Here is an 18,752-nt window from a genome sequence, read left to right as displayed (position 1 = left end):
TTCCCCACCAATCCTCACCAGCTTTTTTCTTCATCAGTACTCGTTTCACTTTGAAAATATAGTGAGCCTGCAAATATCAGATACAGGGAAAGACTTTGGTATCTGTGGTGGTACTCTGTACTCCAAGTGCCAGCCATTATATAGCTACCAGCTCCATCTCCATTTGGAAATGAGCCTTGAACACCTGACATCAGGACTCATTCTTATTTTTGGAACACTATTCTTATTTACAAATACAGAAGGAGAAAGGTAGGACCTGACACCAGTTTCCAGTCCCTAAATTAAAAAACAAAACAAAACAAAAAACCCACCCCACAAACTGCTCCAAGAAACTCTGTAAGGATAACTGGAAATCATAAGGCTGCTTAGTCATCACAATGACGAAAAACTGCAAAAAGGGAGTGGTGATAGGGGAGTTATTGTGGTGGCCACATTAAGATGACAGTTTTGATATGTTTTTCCTTCCAAGAGTTGTCTACAGAAGGTCATAATCTGCATTATTTTAGGTCATCTCTATGGATGAAATTGGAAAAGGATTATTCAAAAGAGCAACTTCACAAGAGGAAAAAACCCCTGCCTTAGCCTAAGATTGAGAAATATTAATAGAAGAAATATAATCTTCCCTGCTTGTAGAATTGACATGGGTTAAAATTCCAGCTAGACTTAAAGCTACTGCAGTTGTTCTTGCAGAAAAATAAAAGATCAAACAGAAATGGAAAAGCAAGCTTTCTCAAAATGTCAGTACTGGTGTATGCATGCACATGTGGGTGCCTACATATGCAAACACACTTCAGATGATTTCTTACCCACTACTAATTTCAAAATTGTATAAAAACCACACAAAGATAACAGTTTTTCTGAGAATTTTAGTTCCTTAAGCCATGTACAATTTAGAGACATGATTCTAAAACTGCCTAGATCTTATGTGATTCTCTGTGGCATATATTGATCAGTACAGTACTCCACATCTTTCTTATTTTGTTCTTTCAGCTCACAATCGTGACTTTTGGTAGTTCTTCACATCAATGTACTTTGGACAGCTTTATTTATACCGAGGCTGGTTCATTTCCCTATTTTTTCTCCACTAGGTGGCACAATTTATATTATTTTCTTAGACATTGTCTTTACTGACCAAAATGAGGTCTATTTTGAAATAAAACTTTTGTAATAAAAAGAGTACAAAGCACATCTATTGAAATCCAGAAGTTGCTAACTATGCTCATAAATGAAATCTAGAGGACATATATTTAACCGAAATCACACACCTCCTCTTTAGTGTCATTTTTTCCAGGTAAGATCATTATTGGGTCAGCCGTATGGAAGTGAAAAAGCTTTCTTACCTTATTAGGAAGTTTTGCAGAAAATATGTGTCAATATATTGGCCCACAAAAAGAGATTTTTAGAGTACTTCCTGTCATTTTAGACACTGAGACTGAGAAACATCTTATAATTCATCTGTTCATTCATGTTTAATGCATATTCAGGAGATTTCTGTCACTATGCAGCCTCAACCAAACCCATAGACCTCAATGTGATCACAGACATACTCTTGTCAGTAGTTCATCCATTTCTGTCACCAAGGTATCCAGATTTTCTCGTGCTAGCTGAAGAAATCTCTCTGGTGCTCTCTGAGGTGAAAGCAAATGCTGTTGGGAAAGAGACGGGAGAGTGAAAAATCTGTATGTGATGAATGTCAGTGCTTCCAAATATTGAAGAGAAGAAGCATCGAACATTTCATTACAATATGCAATCCCTTTTGTCACTGACTCGTGTCACATTCATCCAACAGGCTTTTTTCAGGAATCTTGACAACTTTATACAACTTGAAAGTATGGTAGGGAACATACAATATATAAAATACCTAACCATTTTATAGACCATCAGCATGAAAACTATTCTATTTGTATGCAACATTGCTTTTCTATGCCTGAAGTATAATTCCTTGCACATATGTTCAGAAATTACTGTTGCAAGATTTATTTATTAATGTAAGTAAAGATAAATAACTGTAACACTTAGTTATCAACCAAACCAAGCCTGAAATAATTAAATCTTGAATTTTTCTTCTTCCCCGAAACTCACAGCTGTGAGGTTGAACAGAATCAAGTGTAGTTGTACGGAAACTCTGTTATTTATATATGTGAATACTGCCAACATACCTTTAATTCCTGTGTCGTGTTCTCAAAACCATGTAACATTTTATATGGAGCTGGCAGTGGACCACTAAGGTTAACACTCAGGATCATCTGGTTTAGCCTATCCAGGTCATTGAGAAGGAGTCCTGTGCATTCATCATCACAAGCTGGGGAAAGAACAACAAAGCTGCTAAACATTTCTTCCTGGTAAACATTCAAGACATTTGATTTAGATATTGTATGGCACACATGCAATTCTGTGGGAGGTAACACTGATTTCATACATAGTACCCCAAATGTGTGGTGTGAGAAAAAATGGAAACAACAACTAGGGAGTAGGAAAGACATTATTGCTTAGGATTTAGTAATGCACAGTTTAATATAAAACACAAAGACCAAAATTGAGAGGTTTGGGAAAAGCAGGGCAATTTGGAGATAAGATGGGCAATTTGGAGCATCTAAGGAGCTCGATAAAGAACATAGTACGCTTATGGATTTGAATGCAAGAAAAAACCACAAAAATCTCCATATAACAGCATGGCCAAGCATACTAAACCTGTAATGCAGACAGCTGAAAGCATCTAGGTAAAAATTCTAATAGTTTTCTTTAAAAAAAAAAATGCTTTTTCCTACCTCTTTTCACTAACCAGCTTATAAGCTTTTCATGTATGCTTCTTTTCTTGCAAATATCCTTCAGGATGAAAAATATTGTTGTGTGCTGCATGTATCAAAAGAAGTTTGCATTTCCTTCCCCCCTTACTTTCTTGTGATTAACTATCACAAGAAATTCTCATCTTGTATCATTTATGCAGCAGACAGGAGAATTCTTCATCCTCTAGAACAGAGTTGTGGGAATACTTTTCTGTTTCTCTGCATAAAGAGCTAGCAAACCCAAACATCTCAGGAGATGAAGCACAGTGTGAAACAATGAATTCACTGGTGATGTTAAGAGACATGGAGAGTTGTACCTAAAATTTTACAAGCGTGTAATTATTTATTTCAGCAAAGCTAGGCAGTCTAATAAACGCACTAAGCAATGTGTATGTTTTTGTAGAAAAGAGAAGTAATTTTCAAAACAGAATTCCTTCTTTTTTCCTGACATCTGTTCTTCATGTAGATTAAATCTTTTCTGTTCATTAAAGTTTTCATGGTTACCTAAATATGGTTATTACTCTGTTAGCTGTTCAATATACCAAAGACAAAGAGTAGAGTCAAATGCAGAGGAAAAAAAAAAGTAAACTATTTCAATACACCATGAAACTCAAGTAGTGATTGAAAAGGAGACAAGGTAGATGCTGGATTATCGTAGTAAGAAGTTGGTGCAGAAGGCTAGATACTACTGTTATTTTAAGACTTCCTTTTGCATTTTCAGTGCTTCCATTTGCAGACTTTTCCCTCCTCTTTCACAGCATTTTGTTACATAAACTGAACCACACTGGAACAGCAGTCAATAACTGTGAGCATGATACATTCTGATTTATGCTCCTACATGAAATTTTAACTCCCCCCCAACTTATTATCATCCCTGTTCTTGCCATCTGTGTGCTTGCCTTTAGAAGCCTGAGAGAATTAAAGGAAAAGCAGGTTTTACAGCAAATAATGTTTTATATAACAAACACCTATTCTGTAACTGATCAAGAAGGTAAGGAGACCTTATAATCATTTTGCAGGATGAAAATAAATGATCTTGAACCTGAAAAGAGTTGGCCTTTATAGTTTAGTTTTTGCCATGATTTTTTTTTCCCCATATATTATTTCACTCATGAAACAAGTGAAATCTATTCACCTTCAAAATTTTCCTAGTGGTTGGTAATAAATTGCTAAAAATTTGTATTGTGTTGAAGACAAACTCAATTCACACCAATAAGAAAAAAAATGAACAACGCATGAACAGATGAAGTATTCTCAATGAGTGGGCAATCAATAAGTGAGTGCTCAGTATAAATTAACACCTCTTGCAAAATAATCAGGTTGAAAAGAGGAACTGCATCGAGTGAGACCACAGCTGAGTAGATGAGACAGGACTAAGCTACTCCAGTATGCAGTCTGTAATGTACTGTAGCCATGGGAAATATTTCAAGAGCATGATTATATTTTGCAAGACTAAATACTTCTGTGTCTATCTATAAAGCTGTCAGGATAAATTTGTGTCTAATATTAACAAATACAGCACTAAATTCAGATTATTACAGCAGTGCAAGCATGTCAGAGGCAAATCATGCAATCAATATTACAATAGTTCAACAAGCAATTAATGCAAATCACTGCATTTTCCATTTTCACCACACTTTTCCATGCACACTAAGTCTCTAAGGGTTTTCACTTACCTCTTGTGAGAAACATACCCAAAGTATGCATGCTAAAAGAAATTCTTTTAAGTTTATTCCATCTTACGAAGAAACAATGCGTAATAAAAGAAACACATCCGAGTCACAATGTGTTCCTCAAGTGATTATCTGACACAATTTTGCTTTAATACATTAATTTCTGTGAAGATTCAGAAGATTGTGTTATGACTAGGAAATTTTTTTGTCTAAGGGAAACCATGCAATCTCTAATGGGAAGCGGTATCCGATGATAGTCGGGACTCTTTAGTATCAGCTTCCTGTTGTTTCAAACAAAGTGTTGAACTATGGTTAGCTCAATAATCTCTTGGCTATTCCCTAATTTTTCCCATTTTGGCACTAGTCTCACATCAAATAATAAAACAGCCTTCCTGTGCCTTCCAAAACAGAACCCCAGTAGAGAGCTGAAAGCTTTATCTTCCTTGCCACTGCTGCTGGTTTCATGCAGCTTACGTGATCAATATGTCTCCAAAATATGGGAAAATTCATACCCAGATCAGGATCTAAAACAGCTACTCAGGTTTATTTCTCATTTTCATAATCTAGAAATCCTTATCTTCTGGTTCTGATACATACCAGTAGTAGCTGAGCTTAAAGATTGCTTGAGTTGGGTGAAAGACAGGAGTGTGGATCTAAACTCAACAGGAGCTCATTTTCTCACAAAAATGGAGAAAAAGTGATAGCTTATCAGCTTCTAGGCCAAGCAGGGGTGGCCTAATTGAACCTATGCAGCCCGAGAAGCAGTTGCCCAACACAGACGTAAATTTAATTCTAACAGCTGAGACACACAGAGCAAAACTCAGAACACTGAAGAAGTTAGTCCAAGGCTTCATAGATGTAGTGTTACACACAGGATCTTTCTTTTCAGCTCACTCTGTAAAGGTTCCCAGCTCCTGCTGAATTAAGCATTGTGTAAGAGCTGGGAGAGGCTTCGTTTCACAGATTCTACAAGATCTACCTTTGACAGAGACAGCACCTCTGCCTAGTTCTGAATTTGGAATGGCTGACATCATGGAGCTCCTCATTGGTTTAAAGGGAAAACCTTGATTCTGCCAGGACTGGTGGCTGAGAACTCCCTTGTTCTCCTTGGTGTTGGGCTATGATGAAGCAGAGGTTGACCAAAAAAAAAACAACAAACAACCTCTCACTGCAAGCATCAGTCTTGAGTGCAAATACTTAAATGCCCAAGACCTGGTATTAAAGGAATCTCATGATATAATTTTCTTCTTCTACCAATATTGAATATTTAAATATATAAAGAGGAAAATTTGTTGACTGCAGCAAGGCTGAGGATCTTTTTCTTTTTTTTACCTCACAAGACTGAGTTAAGGAAAAATTCCTAACAATGAAATATCTGTTTGATCTCCCTGTGTCATGATTGCTTCCTGTTCAGTCACATCAACTGCTTTTCATTTAGGCTTTTGCTCGACCCCAAGGAACATTTGTGACAGAAGCACACATTCAAGGAAAGGTTTTGTAGTTTGTGTTGCAACACAGCTCAAAACATAGAAGACCTTTTTTCTGAAGTCTCCGTTGTAGTTACAACACATACCCTGAAAGCATTCAGAAGGCGAGTTCTGACTTGCCATCTAATATATAGAGGCACACAACAATAAAGCCTTGAAGTTCTCACCAGGATTGTTTTGTTCCATAAATATGGCACAGCAGTGAGCAGAGTCACAGTTCCCATAACATTGCCATCTAGGCTTCTTCATTTTATGTACTACAAACTCAACAACTGAAGTGAAGTGCAGTGTCACAAGGTATAACAAAAAATACACAAGAGCATTACTATTTCTAAGGAAATGCATGATTGCTACAGGCTTGATTCAAAATCTGAGAGAAGATTTGGGAAAACTTTTGTCATACTTGGCAGCACACAAGAATGCTGGCAGCATTATTAAAATTAGTTTCCAACCATCACTATTTATTCTTTGGGTACTGACTTTTTCAAAAGAGAAGGGAAAGTGAACCTACAAAGTTATTTGTTTGAGTCCAAAATTTTTAAGAAAGTATTCCTCAGCAAAGTGTTGTGAATATCTGTATAGGACAACCTAGGTGGTTAATTTAGCAGGGGAAATAATCCAGCCACTAGCCGTTAGAAATTTTTATGATGTGTGCTAAACCATACTTTTGTATTACTTATTTTTAAAAAAATCTACTTTTCGGATGTAACTTTTCATTCCCTGATGGAATCTTAGAAAAAACAGAATTGTTCTGTTCTAAGAATATAATGGGAATGGAATCCTGTCTGTGCCATGCACCTATAATTATCTAACCATTGTTATTTATCTTTAAGTGGAATCTTCCCTATTTAAGCAGCAGCTTTCAAAATAAATACATATAGTATTTTACCTGTAGCTCTCTAAAATACAACTGGTATAACACATCACTGAACAGTGACATGCACTAAGCAACTGAAAAAAGACACATTATTGAAAAAAAAAAAGTAAAAACTCAGTAAAACAGATTTTCAGCTAGATCAGAAACAGATCACTTTAGTGAACATGCATGTTTCTTTGCTTCCCCTCCACCTTTTCACTGAAAATATTAACTTAAAAAATCTTTAGAATACTTATGATAAGGGGTATGTTAAATTATAAACATTATATTTAATGAAGAATCATCACAATATTTTGGCTAAAATACCCCTCTGATCTGATTTTATTATTATTTTTGCATTATTTGGTTTTTCAGGTCACACTGTGTGGTGACCTTTTATGGAATTTGCCAAGCGTTCATTATTTAAATGGTTATTCTTTTTTAATTATTCAAAATAAAATTTCACTTTCTTTATCATTAACTATACCATACTAACAGAACAGCTCAATCACTTTGTCTTATACTACTTACAAATACTTTTTCAAACACAGCTGACTGTATTTGAATGTATTTTCTTTAGGTAAGTCCACTTTACCACCTCACTAGGGGTTCTCCACACTTCTGACTGGTACCATGCAATTGCAGCAGTCGAAATGGAACTGCAAATGAGCAAGAGCAGGTACACACATCCAGCTCATTTTAACTACTGAACATAAACAGGATTCTGCTCTTGACACTAATTAATTTTCTGTACATCAAGAGTACCATTTTTTTTTTTTACTTTTAAGGTTTTGTTACAACTGAAGCTGGTCAGAAGGGAATTTACTGAGTATTTCACAACTGGTTGATACATGAAAGCAAATAAATACATTGTATACAGAACCAAATTCTCAGTTGCATTAAACTCGCATTGGAACAGCTCAGTATTCTGGAAACAAGGAAGGAAAACTTCAAGGTTGCCCCAAAGGTGTTTCTAATGGTTCTTTGACAGGACAAGGACTATTAAAGCACATTAGGGGCTGCAGCAATGAATCCCTACCAACAGCTGCACTCTGAAGCCTGTGACACGCCAGACACTGTTTACCATGGGCAGATTCCCACAAAATCCAGTCTTGCCACACTCTCTTTGCCACAGACCTGTGGCCACCACAGGCTACAAAGGTTATTACCAGGCTTATTTTCTACCATGTCAGGGGAATTGTACTGCATTAGCAAAGGCAGGTGTGGAGTAATATGGGTGTCAAGGAACCTTTAAACAAGAGGAAGATCATACAGTAAGACCTAATAGGCACTACTGAAATATTAAACTGCAGTTTTTGAAATTTATGATATGGTTATTATTGATGTGGTATCAACAGTAAAAAACTATTTCCTGTGATAGGGAGATTTAAAGTACATCCCATCTATTCCTTTAGGTTGTTCTTATCTTTGTGACTAAAGAAAAGAAGCCTTTGCATTTGATTCCTCACTTATAGTGGTCAAATGCAATGTCCATATGCATATACAAAGAACTGTTTTTATGGTGAAAACTGACTACTTAGTTAAAGTAAAAATGTCACTAAAGATACTGTAGGTATATTTCAACACTCGAATTTAAATATGTTGCAGTTAAATCAGAGATTGTAGCAAATAACATATTTCAGAACAAAAAGGTGGAAAATTTCATTTGCCTGCAAACAGCTTTTTCCATTCACAAATAGGATTTTTAACCTTATTATCCACACAATGAAATAGCCTGATTAACAAATTGGAAAACCATTATAAATGATAACTTGCACTTAGGCTGTTTTGTACAATGAAACTCTGTCATCCTGGATACCCAAAAGAGTTTTCAGAATACTGATAAGGTAAAAGACTAATAAAAAAACATACTAAGTCATGTCTGTGATTGGAAAAAGAGGATAATACTGGCAATAATTTAAGAGCTATTCAGGATATTGAAAAATGAAGTAATTTTCATGCAGATGGCACTCTGTAGAACAGAGTCCTTATTTTAAAATTTTGTAGCTGTAACACTTATGAACTTAACTTGCAATTACAATTCTCCTTGACACATAGACCACAAAATGGAACTCAAACAGTATTTATGTCAGCAAAGGGACTACTTACTCCAGTTGCACTCATTTTGATGTTCAAAATAAAGCTTAAGATAGTAAGTTCAGAATTAAGTCCTAAACTACATCACACTGCAGGACATTAGAAATTTATTTCTCTTAAGTACACTACTTTTTTAATCAATGAATTAATGCCATGTTGTTAACAGTAACTATATTCCCAGTAAACTATAAATTTCTACCTGAGCTTCAGGACTGATGCAAAAGCACCTACTTCAGTGGACTTAGGGGCTTAGTTTTGCTAAGTCCTGGTGACTGTCAGAGAACTGATCACAGTCATTAGGCTGAGTGAAAAAATGCTCTGCATTGTGTAGTTCCTGACTCTATGTGCCTAATGTCTCTTCTTTAAGCACTCCTAGAAGCCATGCATTCCATTCTTGAATTATATAATGCCTTCAGACATTTTAAGCACTTCTTTGTTTATTTTCTAACTGTTTTCATCTTTTAAATATTTGCATTTTGTTTTTACAATTTCATTTTAATACTAGAGAGGTGTGCACCTCTGTGTATCGAGGAACAAAATAATTGAACTCTTTGGAGAAGTGGAAAAAAACCGTAGACAGTACCTACTTTTCTTGATGTTACATGTCCCTCTCATAGATACTCCACTCTCCATCAAAAAGCTCCAGTTACATATAAAACATTTAAACCAGCTCACTGTGCCTTGCCAATACTCCAATACTTTCAAATATGCACAGGTTAATAATTATTACATACTGTGGACTTATTGGAACTCTACCATTATTCTACTTTAAATTTAACAATCATGGCATCAAAAGAAAAAAAATCACAATAAAGTTAGTTCCTCTGTACCCTGGGGGAGATGAGGAAGAGAAACATTCCTTATCTCAGTCAGGGCTGATCAAGAGTTCTAGAAAGATTTTGCTACTTTTTTTAATAAGATGTAAGCATGCAGCATTACGTGATATGAGACTGTAGGCTCAAAACAAGCACTATCCAATATAATGAAGAAAATCCAAACAAAAATACAAGATAATCACTTGGTATGTATCAAAATTGAGGGTAGGAGAAAGATAGCAGTACTGGAAAATATAAATTGGTGTTTTAGGCTATTAGTTCTCTATTAAAAAAAAAAAAGTTCTTTGCTGGATATAGCGTACTGTCATTGCTTACATCTTTTAAATTCCAATGGATGGTTGTTGAATCAGCATGATCAAGTAAACCTTAGTAAAAATTTTGTGTGTGCCTCATGGCACAGAGTATTGCAATTGCTGGTTAAACAATTAGGACAACACTAAAAAATTCACCAAGAGAAAATATTGTCACAACAGTAGCAACAACCTTTGGCAAAATTACAGACTCTAAAAAGCCAAAAAGAATTCCTTCAAAGTTTTTTTGTCAGTTGTCAGTGATAACAGAAATTTTTCAGAGTTTTCTTGACATCTCAAGGCTTGTGAACACAAAACGGACCAGATGCCAACGTAGTAAGAAACCTGGCAATTATTTTCAAAGAAAGCCACACAACTCAACATTACACAAGCAAGTCTTAATCTCTGACACATGAAAAACACAATCAGAAGTTATGCAAAATCTCATTAGTATACGTACAAATGCATTTGGTGCCATGGCGCGCATGCCGATGCTCACAGCCAGCACACTTCCACCCTGTGAATCCAGGCTTGCAAGTGCACTGCTCAGTGACAGGGTCACAGGGGACAGGCACAGAACCATACGGATCACACTCACATGCTTGGCAGGACCCTCCTGGAATCTGTGGGTTTCCTGTGTAGCCAGAAGAACATCTAGACATTGCAAATATAAAATAAGATTTGTCCAACTGAGATGTGGTGCACAAAGAATACTTGGCAGTATTTTAAACATAATTTAAACACCCGTGAACCATTAAAAAAATCTTTGTAGCTTCATGATCAAGACAGAAATATTGCAAACTGTCCAACAAAGTGACTTCTAATCAGGACACAGAACAGCCTGGATGGAGGAGGTATGCAAAACTGATTCCACATCCTTAACAATTTTCAGTTAAATTTCTATTAAACTACAACAAAAGAAAACCCACCGCTATCAATGTGTGGCTTATAGACCCAGCCACTTGTGTTTTGTGTCAGGATCTCCTGGTAGACATTTGCCACTTGTGATCATCTTAGTCCCTCAGTGTTTTGATGAATGGGACAACAGAGACTGTTTAGGTTATTAATTCACAATTCAGCATTAAAATGTTTATATGTAACTGTCTTTCACAGCCAATGCCTAGGAGGGCACCACAGTCACTAAAACAAATGGTATGAGTGACATCAAGATACACTACTAGCAAGGCATCTAATTTTAGACAAATTTTTTTAACTTGTGAGCCCTGGATGAAAAAAATCCTCACACATCAAAAAGTAAGACTAGGACAATATCTGTAATATAAATAACATTGATTATCAATTTACAGTGGTGTATATAAAAATTGTCTACTTTGGCTGAGTTTTAACAGCATATAAAGGAGAAATAAATTATCCAAAGGCACGTATTTAAACAGTAGTAAATATATGCTTGTAATATTGAAAAGTATTTATCTCCTTCATGCCTTTTCCTCATTTAATTGTCCCTCTTTCTGCTTTTTTCATTCATCCTACCTTTGGCAGTACTGGCCTTCATATCCAGGTGGGCAGGCAGTACACCGGTAGTCACTAGGTCCTTCAGCAATGCAAGTAGGGCTAAAACTAAAACAAAAGTAAATGAAGAATTTTTTTCTACTCTCTTGCATCATTTCACTTTGGTCAGCAGTGCAGAAGGGCGCAAGAAGTTCCCATCTTAATGTAAATGGCAGCATTTTCCTACCTGTTTATAAAAACCTGTGAGAGATCTCTCCTTTCTATTAATATTTTTGGAATGCCTTGCTGTGACACTTGCACAGTTTGGACAAGGGCTCTAAGGACTGTATCCAAGGGGATGGAGTTAGCAATGCCCACGCTGTAGGCTTGTGTGATTGAATGGTGCTGCCACTCACAGTGAGCACTGGGAAGGATGTGAAACAAAAGATTTAGAAACTGAGCTAAGGAACATTCAGCCTTTCCTGTCTGATTTCAACTTATTTTGAATGAAATGAGATAAACTGGGAAGAGTTTACTCGAAGGTAAGACATCAAGAGGGAAAAGGAACCAAAGTCATAGCTGTGTGCAATCTTCCAAAAAGGCAGCATCAAATAATCTTCTTAAAGAGGCATGAGAAAAGCCCAGTCTACAGAGAAAAAAAAAACCAAAAAACAACCTAAAAACTACCTCCTTCATGATCAGGGAGAGGTCTTATTTTAATCATTGAAGACACTAGATTATCTTTCCTAAGTCAGTTTACTACTGACTGTAGAGTGTACCTGTGGGCACTGTGCAAAGCAGCACTTAGTTGGAATGTTAGTGTATTAAGGGCCTGCACAGGCAGTCAAAACAAACAAAAAGGGCAGTTAGGGTGAAAGAACAGAACTAAATATTAAGATGGTGTAAAACCATGAAACTCTTCCAGCTCTTTGTGGAAGAAGAACTGGAAAAGCACAGAGGTGGCTAGCAGTGAGCCTAGGGCTCCTTCTTGGTACAGTGCAGTCAGCATCTTCATCTAACTTCCTTATAATGCATTAAATCAATAGTGCTTGAACAAGTATATAAAATTATGTCTTTGCAAAAAATGTAAACAAATTGATCTATTACTCACAAGCTCATTATCCAACACATTTTCAACTCCATAAAAATAGATCCATACTAAGAAAAATTCACTCTGTTCTTTTTTTTTCCCCCAGCTCATCATGTTTGAAGCTGACTGCTGATTATATAGCAGTATAAACACAGTATTTAGAACTTTAGTGGAGTTTTATACAATTTCATAAATAAAAATAATTGCACTGTACAATTTACAAATACTATCGTATCAGTCATGACAGAGCAAGCTAATGAGGTAGCTCATTAGCTATCTGTATTTCATCTAGACTATGATTACTTGACTACCATAAAATAGCTGCAGGTGGACCTTTTCCTTAATAGCATCCTGAAGAGCTTTAACTGATCTGCAGAAGATACAAATCTAGGGTCTGATACTCTAATTTCCCACCTAATACTCTAGCTTTATGGAATAAATCTATGCCACTAAATCTACATCCATCTGAAAGTCAGGTATTTAGTCTAAACCAGTTGTTCAGGCATCCTCTATCAGCACTGGAAAATGGACATGCACAGACTTATACAGACTTTTGAAACATCTCCTTCCCTGCTCTCTCTCCAATGGTGTTTTCCTTTAGGTTTAACATGAGTGAGATGTACAGTTGTCAGTCTATATTTACTATACAGCTACCAAAGTTGTTGATGGTTGTGCATAACAGAAATAGAAATCCCTTCCATGATGTCTAGAGACAGCTGAGTTAAGCTCTATAAAACACAAGCAGTTCTGTTCCTGGACATGCTCAGATCTGACCCTTTTCTCAACAGCACGAAGAATTGGATGACTATCTCATGACTGTTTTTATTAAATTCAGACCAGATGTTATTCTCTTATCTCCTGTGAAGGTGTATGAAACCAGAGAGTCTCATGATCACTTTCAGGTAAGCAAGACACAAAAGGCTGTGACAGCACCCACAGCCATGCAGGCTATGTGACTAAATGAGATACGAGCACTTTGCTTGCTCTCCCTCAGGCAGCTCAGCAATTTCAGCATGCACTTAAGACACCTAAAGGGAGCTTTAAAAAAAATAGAGATAAGACAACAGGGAATGGTTTTAAACTAATGGAGGGGAAACTGCAGATTAGATGTTAGAAGGAAATTCTTTACTCAGAGGGTGGTGAGACACTGGAACAGCCTGCCCAATGAAGAGGCAGATGCCCCAGTCCCTTGAAGTCTTCATGGCCAGGTTGGATGGGGCTTTGAGAAACCTGGTCTAGTGGAAGGTGCCCCTCCCTATGGCAGGAGAGCTGGAGTTAAGGATTTTTAAGGCCTCTTCCAGCCCAAACCATTCCATGATTCTGTGTTACACATACTACCCACAGTCCACACATTTCTCAACTGTAGAGCGCTTCAGCTGCACCCACTTCCTGAGTTTATGTTAGGTTTTAAATAAGATATTGAAATGATCTCGGGAACACAGTGTGGAGAATATGTCTAAATTCTTGTAGCATGGTGCCATAAACACAAGGTGAAGAGCCCTGCTCATTTTCTGATCTGATACATGTATTTCTAGGCAACCAAAGGCTCCTAAGCCCCACAGGAAGACAGGATGAAGTATTTGCAGCCTTTCATACTGCCAGTTAGTAACATAAAGAAGTTTTTTCCAATATTTGCTGATTTGAAAAACCCAGAAGCTTGGTTGATCTTGTTCTTTCCAACTTCTATGTCTTTTTCTGATACCAATAGACAGAACACATAATCAAGTTGTTATAGAAAACACTCATGAAATGGGCAAACCTCAAAAACTTGTAGTTAGGAATGCATTATAACTTCTGAGAAAAAGGGTATTTCTTTAAATACCTGAGACTTGGAAGTATTTTAAAAAACTCATGCTGTGGATGAGTTTTTAAAGATTATGATGTCTTTATCTAATAATATTGGAAAAAGGACTTCCCTCCTTCAAACCAAACCCAAGACCAAACCAAAATGATAAAATGAAGTAAAAAGAAAAAGAAACCCCATAAATTCTCAGCTATACTGACTGAAATCCTCACTAAAACGTCCTAAAGGCCAGACAAAGCACAGAAAAATGGTTTTTACGGAACATTTCCAGCTTTTCAAAAGCACAATCATGAAACACAAACCTGTTCATTGCACTACTACAGTATGATGCCAAATATCATTAAGAGCTTTCTCAGCAAAACAAGAAACAAATCTCAAGTGCTAAAATATCATCTGTTGGGAACACATGCAGAAGCATCGTGGAAAGGCTCATTAGCATAAAGCAACCAATAAAATTTATGCTGCAATAACTATAATGCTTTTAAATTATTCTATATTTCACAAATGGCCTAAAACTCATGTAACATTAAATAAGGAATCAATAAATTCCATAGTGGAGCAAGAAAGGCACTGTAACACATTATACCAACACAATATATAAGAATTTTTGCAGCTCCCTCGCGGCTACATTGTACTTGGGTTCTGCTCTAGCTCCATTTATGAGAATACCTTTAAAGACATGCTCATTATCTTGAGTACTGTATTTTCTAGCACTTATTAATTTATTCATCACAAATTAGCAAGGGAGCAATTTCTGACTTTTAAAGGAAGATCAATTAGCAGAAGTAGATAAGTTTTTATTTTAGCTTCCATGAGGCAATTCTCCTGTAGCCAGCCATCTGAAAAAGGACACAGGGAGCCCAGGAAGAAGCTCTGGCTTGCTGGAAAGACAACTCTGTACCATGAGTTTGCTGACTTACTTGTTACTAGGAATGGATAGGGGACAAGCACAAGGCTGACAGTCATCTGGAGAGCCTTGGACAGTGCCGTAAAATCCCGGAGCACACCTCTCACAGTGGTGACCAGCAGTATTGTGCTGGCAGTCCTGCCAAGGAAGGAGGTAGAATGAAAGCTGCATTCGGTAATTGCATGAAAGCAGACAACATTCTGCTCCCAGCTTTAGGGATTCAAACCCACTTCAATACGTAATTTCCCTGATATGATTCTCAGTGGGAATGCTTGCTTTGAGCTTCTATCAAATGCCTGCTGAGCAATATACGAGCTTAAAAGGAGAAAGAATACAGGTCTGTTTCTGCCCAGATGTATCCTACAGAATTTCTTATCCCGTTCATCCTTTCTTTCCTCCTTTATTCCAGCCTCTCCTTTATTGGAGAAGGAGCAATAATTAAAATTCGGTCTTATTGTTTCAGGTCATGTGTATTACTGCCTGTAAGAGCAGAATTGTGTTTACTGTATGACACATGGTACACTGTTTCTTTGTTCTGCAGGTGTCTAGTTTTTCTTTTTACACAGGTAGTAACTCAGGGGTGAGAAAGCACTGCATAATCTGAACTCTAGAAAACTAGAACAGAAAACTTCAAAAGTTTGCTTTTATGCCTCTTCCTGGACTTTGATACTTAAGCTATTTAGGCAAAATCATATTAAAATATTGTCTCCTGTTTTTTTATATTAGTAGCACAACTTAGGAACAACATTAGGATTAACTTGGTGCAAAGGTTTAGAAGTGTAATACCTGACAAACTGATGTTTCAGAGTCACACATAGTGCTGTGCCCATGACACTGACATACAGTACAGGTGCCTAAGGACGGAGCAGGTGTCCTTCCCGCAGGTGGAGATGGAAGCCTATAAAATCCTGGAGAGCACGACTGCAATAAAAAAGATGCGGAAGAAAACAGATCATTACAGAGTGGACTGTGTGTGGGGAGCATTGCAGGCTCATCTTTCCAATCACCAGTTTTTGCAAGTTGAGAAAAAAATCTGACAGGCTTCCAGCCGTGTTACAAACAATACACAGTACTTTACAGATAACAAGAGCCAGCTCTAATTGGAAACATGGCTGAAAAATCCCTGGAGCACTCTACTGGCATCAAGCTTTTACACTACAGCTTGAGAGATCTTTCATTCAGATGCAGAACACCTTTCTGTTCTCACTGTGCATCAAGCATCATTCCTTTCATTACTTAAGAGTTTGTTTTTGAAATAATTTTTTTGCGTGGACTGTGGAGAGCAAGCGTGATGATTCTGTTTCCTTCATCCCTGCTATGTTTTTCAGGTTCGACAAGCTAGTATCTGCCTACACACTACCTAATGGATAACAAGCAAAAGCCGAATCATAAACAAGAAAATGGCAGTATGGCTGCATTATTTATAGCTGTATAATTTAAGCACCATAAAAGTACAGAATTCAAAATGTTAAAGGTTTTCCATGTCTTGAGCCTATCAGCCCCAAACTAAGTTTATCCATCACTAAGTCTCCTCTACTGCAGCTTGGCAATAAAATTCCAAGAATAACTCAAAAATTGCTAACAAAGCTGACACATGCAAAAATCAAACATTTGATTTTTATTTCAGGTTTATTACACAGTTCTGTGGAAGCCCTAACACAGCTCTCAGAAAGCACACAGCTATGGCAGCATAAAAACACAAACAGGAACATTCTGACAGTTGAGACCATTAGGAGCAAGTGCCTACTTGTCCTACGTATAAATCCTACCACCTAGTGGTGCCAGGAGCCTGTGGAAGCTGGCTGATGAGGTCATTTCCTACCGACGACCACAATTTCTGCTTTTTAGAAATGAGTGGCACACTTTTCACACAGCAATAAAATGGATGCAAAATAAACCAGAAAAGAATCTGGAGTAAGTAACTGTTGTGACCAAAAGTAGGATTCTTTAATGAAGCACTAGCTGACATGCTAGATTTATTCATATACCACCATTCTGACAGTTTTATAATCATTGCTAAAACCTCCAGGAGTCTAAGTTATGGAAAAAGTATAAAAACAATTATTTTCTTTAGAATCACAAAGAAATTAATCTTAACTCATTTCTGCTTTCCCCTTCTGTTTTGACTTAGACCACATTAAGTTCCCTGAAGCATAGAAACAGTCTATCTTCTTTTTCATGGTTTGTGAAGAATTCTAACCTACATAAATAATCTCAAATGAAAGCAGTTCTGTTTCTTACCCTTTTTTTCCCCTCCCTCTCTATCCCCACAAGTGCACTTGTTCAAACAAGGTACAAAACACATAGTTACAAGTTCTGAATGATTTCAGAATCAAATTATAAAACACATGGTACATCCTCAAACTCAACTAATATCTGTGGTTTTTTTTCTGATATGCCATTGACAGTCTTACCACCTATTTTGATCGAAGCATTTCTGAGATGAAATAAAACACAGACAAAAGATAAAACAGACTATATTTTTAATTGCTAGTTTGGAAGCTTTTCAGAAGCAGCCATTAGGAAAATTCTTACCACTGCTTCTGCAGCCTAAAACTAGACGTGGAAAAAAAAGGAAGAAAAAAAGGGGGGGGGGGGGGAGGGGGGGGGGGGGGGGGGGGGGAAATACAAATTTCACTTCTAGTAAAAACTGCTGTGCATATACTTTTCACAATGTTATTATATGGATAAAGCATGCACAGACACATACACCCTACTAATGCCTGCTTAAAAAATGCTAGGGTGTCAGATATTTTTTTTCCTGCTAAAATTAAATAAACCTTCACAGAATGCACCATAACCTTCACTGAGCACACTAAAAATAAACTGAGTTATAAGTATGTGAAGATCACACAATTAAGAAGGAAGTATGAAGGTTGCAACTGAGACATTTATTGAGCCTCTGGTGGGTGTGAATTGAAAAAAAGCTCTAATTAGATTGTCATATATTTTTCTTCAGAAATCCAATTTGCTACAGTAATTAAAAAAAAAAATCTGTACTTCTAAGCAAATGTTGGAGTCCATTAGTTTTTCATGTATTTACACAAGTTCAGGTGTATTCTCTTATTGAAATAGTGTGCAAAGAAAATTACTTCATTCACTTTCTTTCACACCTTTCCTATGAACTTACTGTTTCTGTTGACTTATTTGCTGCATAACACAATCATGTATGACATCCAAAGGGATCAGAGTTGTCACAGATAACAAGGTATCTCTCTTCCTTTACTTCAATTTTCCTCCCATTGCTAGCTTGGGGCAAACCCTTACAAGATCCCACTTAGAATGTTTGAGGCATTTGCAAAATGCTCAAGGTGCTGTTCCCTGCTACCTCCACCTAATAATTGCAAACAGTGAATTCAGAATTGCTGTGCTGAACAAAAATGAAAATATGGTATTCTGCACACAGAAAGATTGGCAGTCTCATCATCAAGAGCACAGACGGTCAGAAATATTAACTTAAATTCTGCAGCCAAATTT

The 18,752-nt window shown here is 36.8% G+C and overlaps 1 protein-coding gene across 6 annotated transcripts in view; it reads right to left on the bottom strand.

Moving 5' to 3' along the window:
- Positions 1–18,752, bottom strand: part of LAMA2 (laminin subunit alpha 2) — a 337,914-nt gene that overhangs the window by 79,045 nt on the left and 240,117 nt on the right. For 5 of the 6 annotated variants that reach the window (XM_041423612.1, XM_041423610.1, XM_041423611.1 and 2 more), the window contains 6 exons: positions 16,062–16,196; positions 15,289–15,413; positions 11,517–11,603; positions 10,486–10,679; positions 2,160–2,302; positions 1,548–1,646 (listed from right to left, as the gene is read on the bottom strand). In XM_041423612.1, coding sequence (XP_041279546.1) covers positions 1,548–1,646; positions 2,160–2,302; positions 10,486–10,679; positions 11,517–11,603; positions 15,289–15,413; positions 16,062–16,196 — 783 coding nt within the window. The remainder of the gene's footprint in view (positions 1–1,547; positions 1,647–2,159; positions 2,303–10,485; positions 10,680–11,516; positions 11,604–15,288; positions 15,414–16,061; positions 16,197–18,752) is intronic. The other variant, XM_041423614.1, reaches the window with a different exon arrangement.

The sequence above is a fragment of the Onychostruthus taczanowskii genome, unplaced genomic scaffold, assembly GCF_017590055.1.
Source record: "Onychostruthus taczanowskii isolate IOZ18803 unplaced genomic scaffold, ASM1759005v1 scaffold8, whole genome shotgun sequence".
Classification (NCBI taxonomy): domain Eukaryota; kingdom Metazoa; phylum Chordata; class Aves; order Passeriformes; family Passeridae; genus Onychostruthus; species Onychostruthus taczanowskii.
Note: the sequence above shows the minus strand (reverse complement) of the source record. Positions and strands in the feature narration are given on the sequence as shown.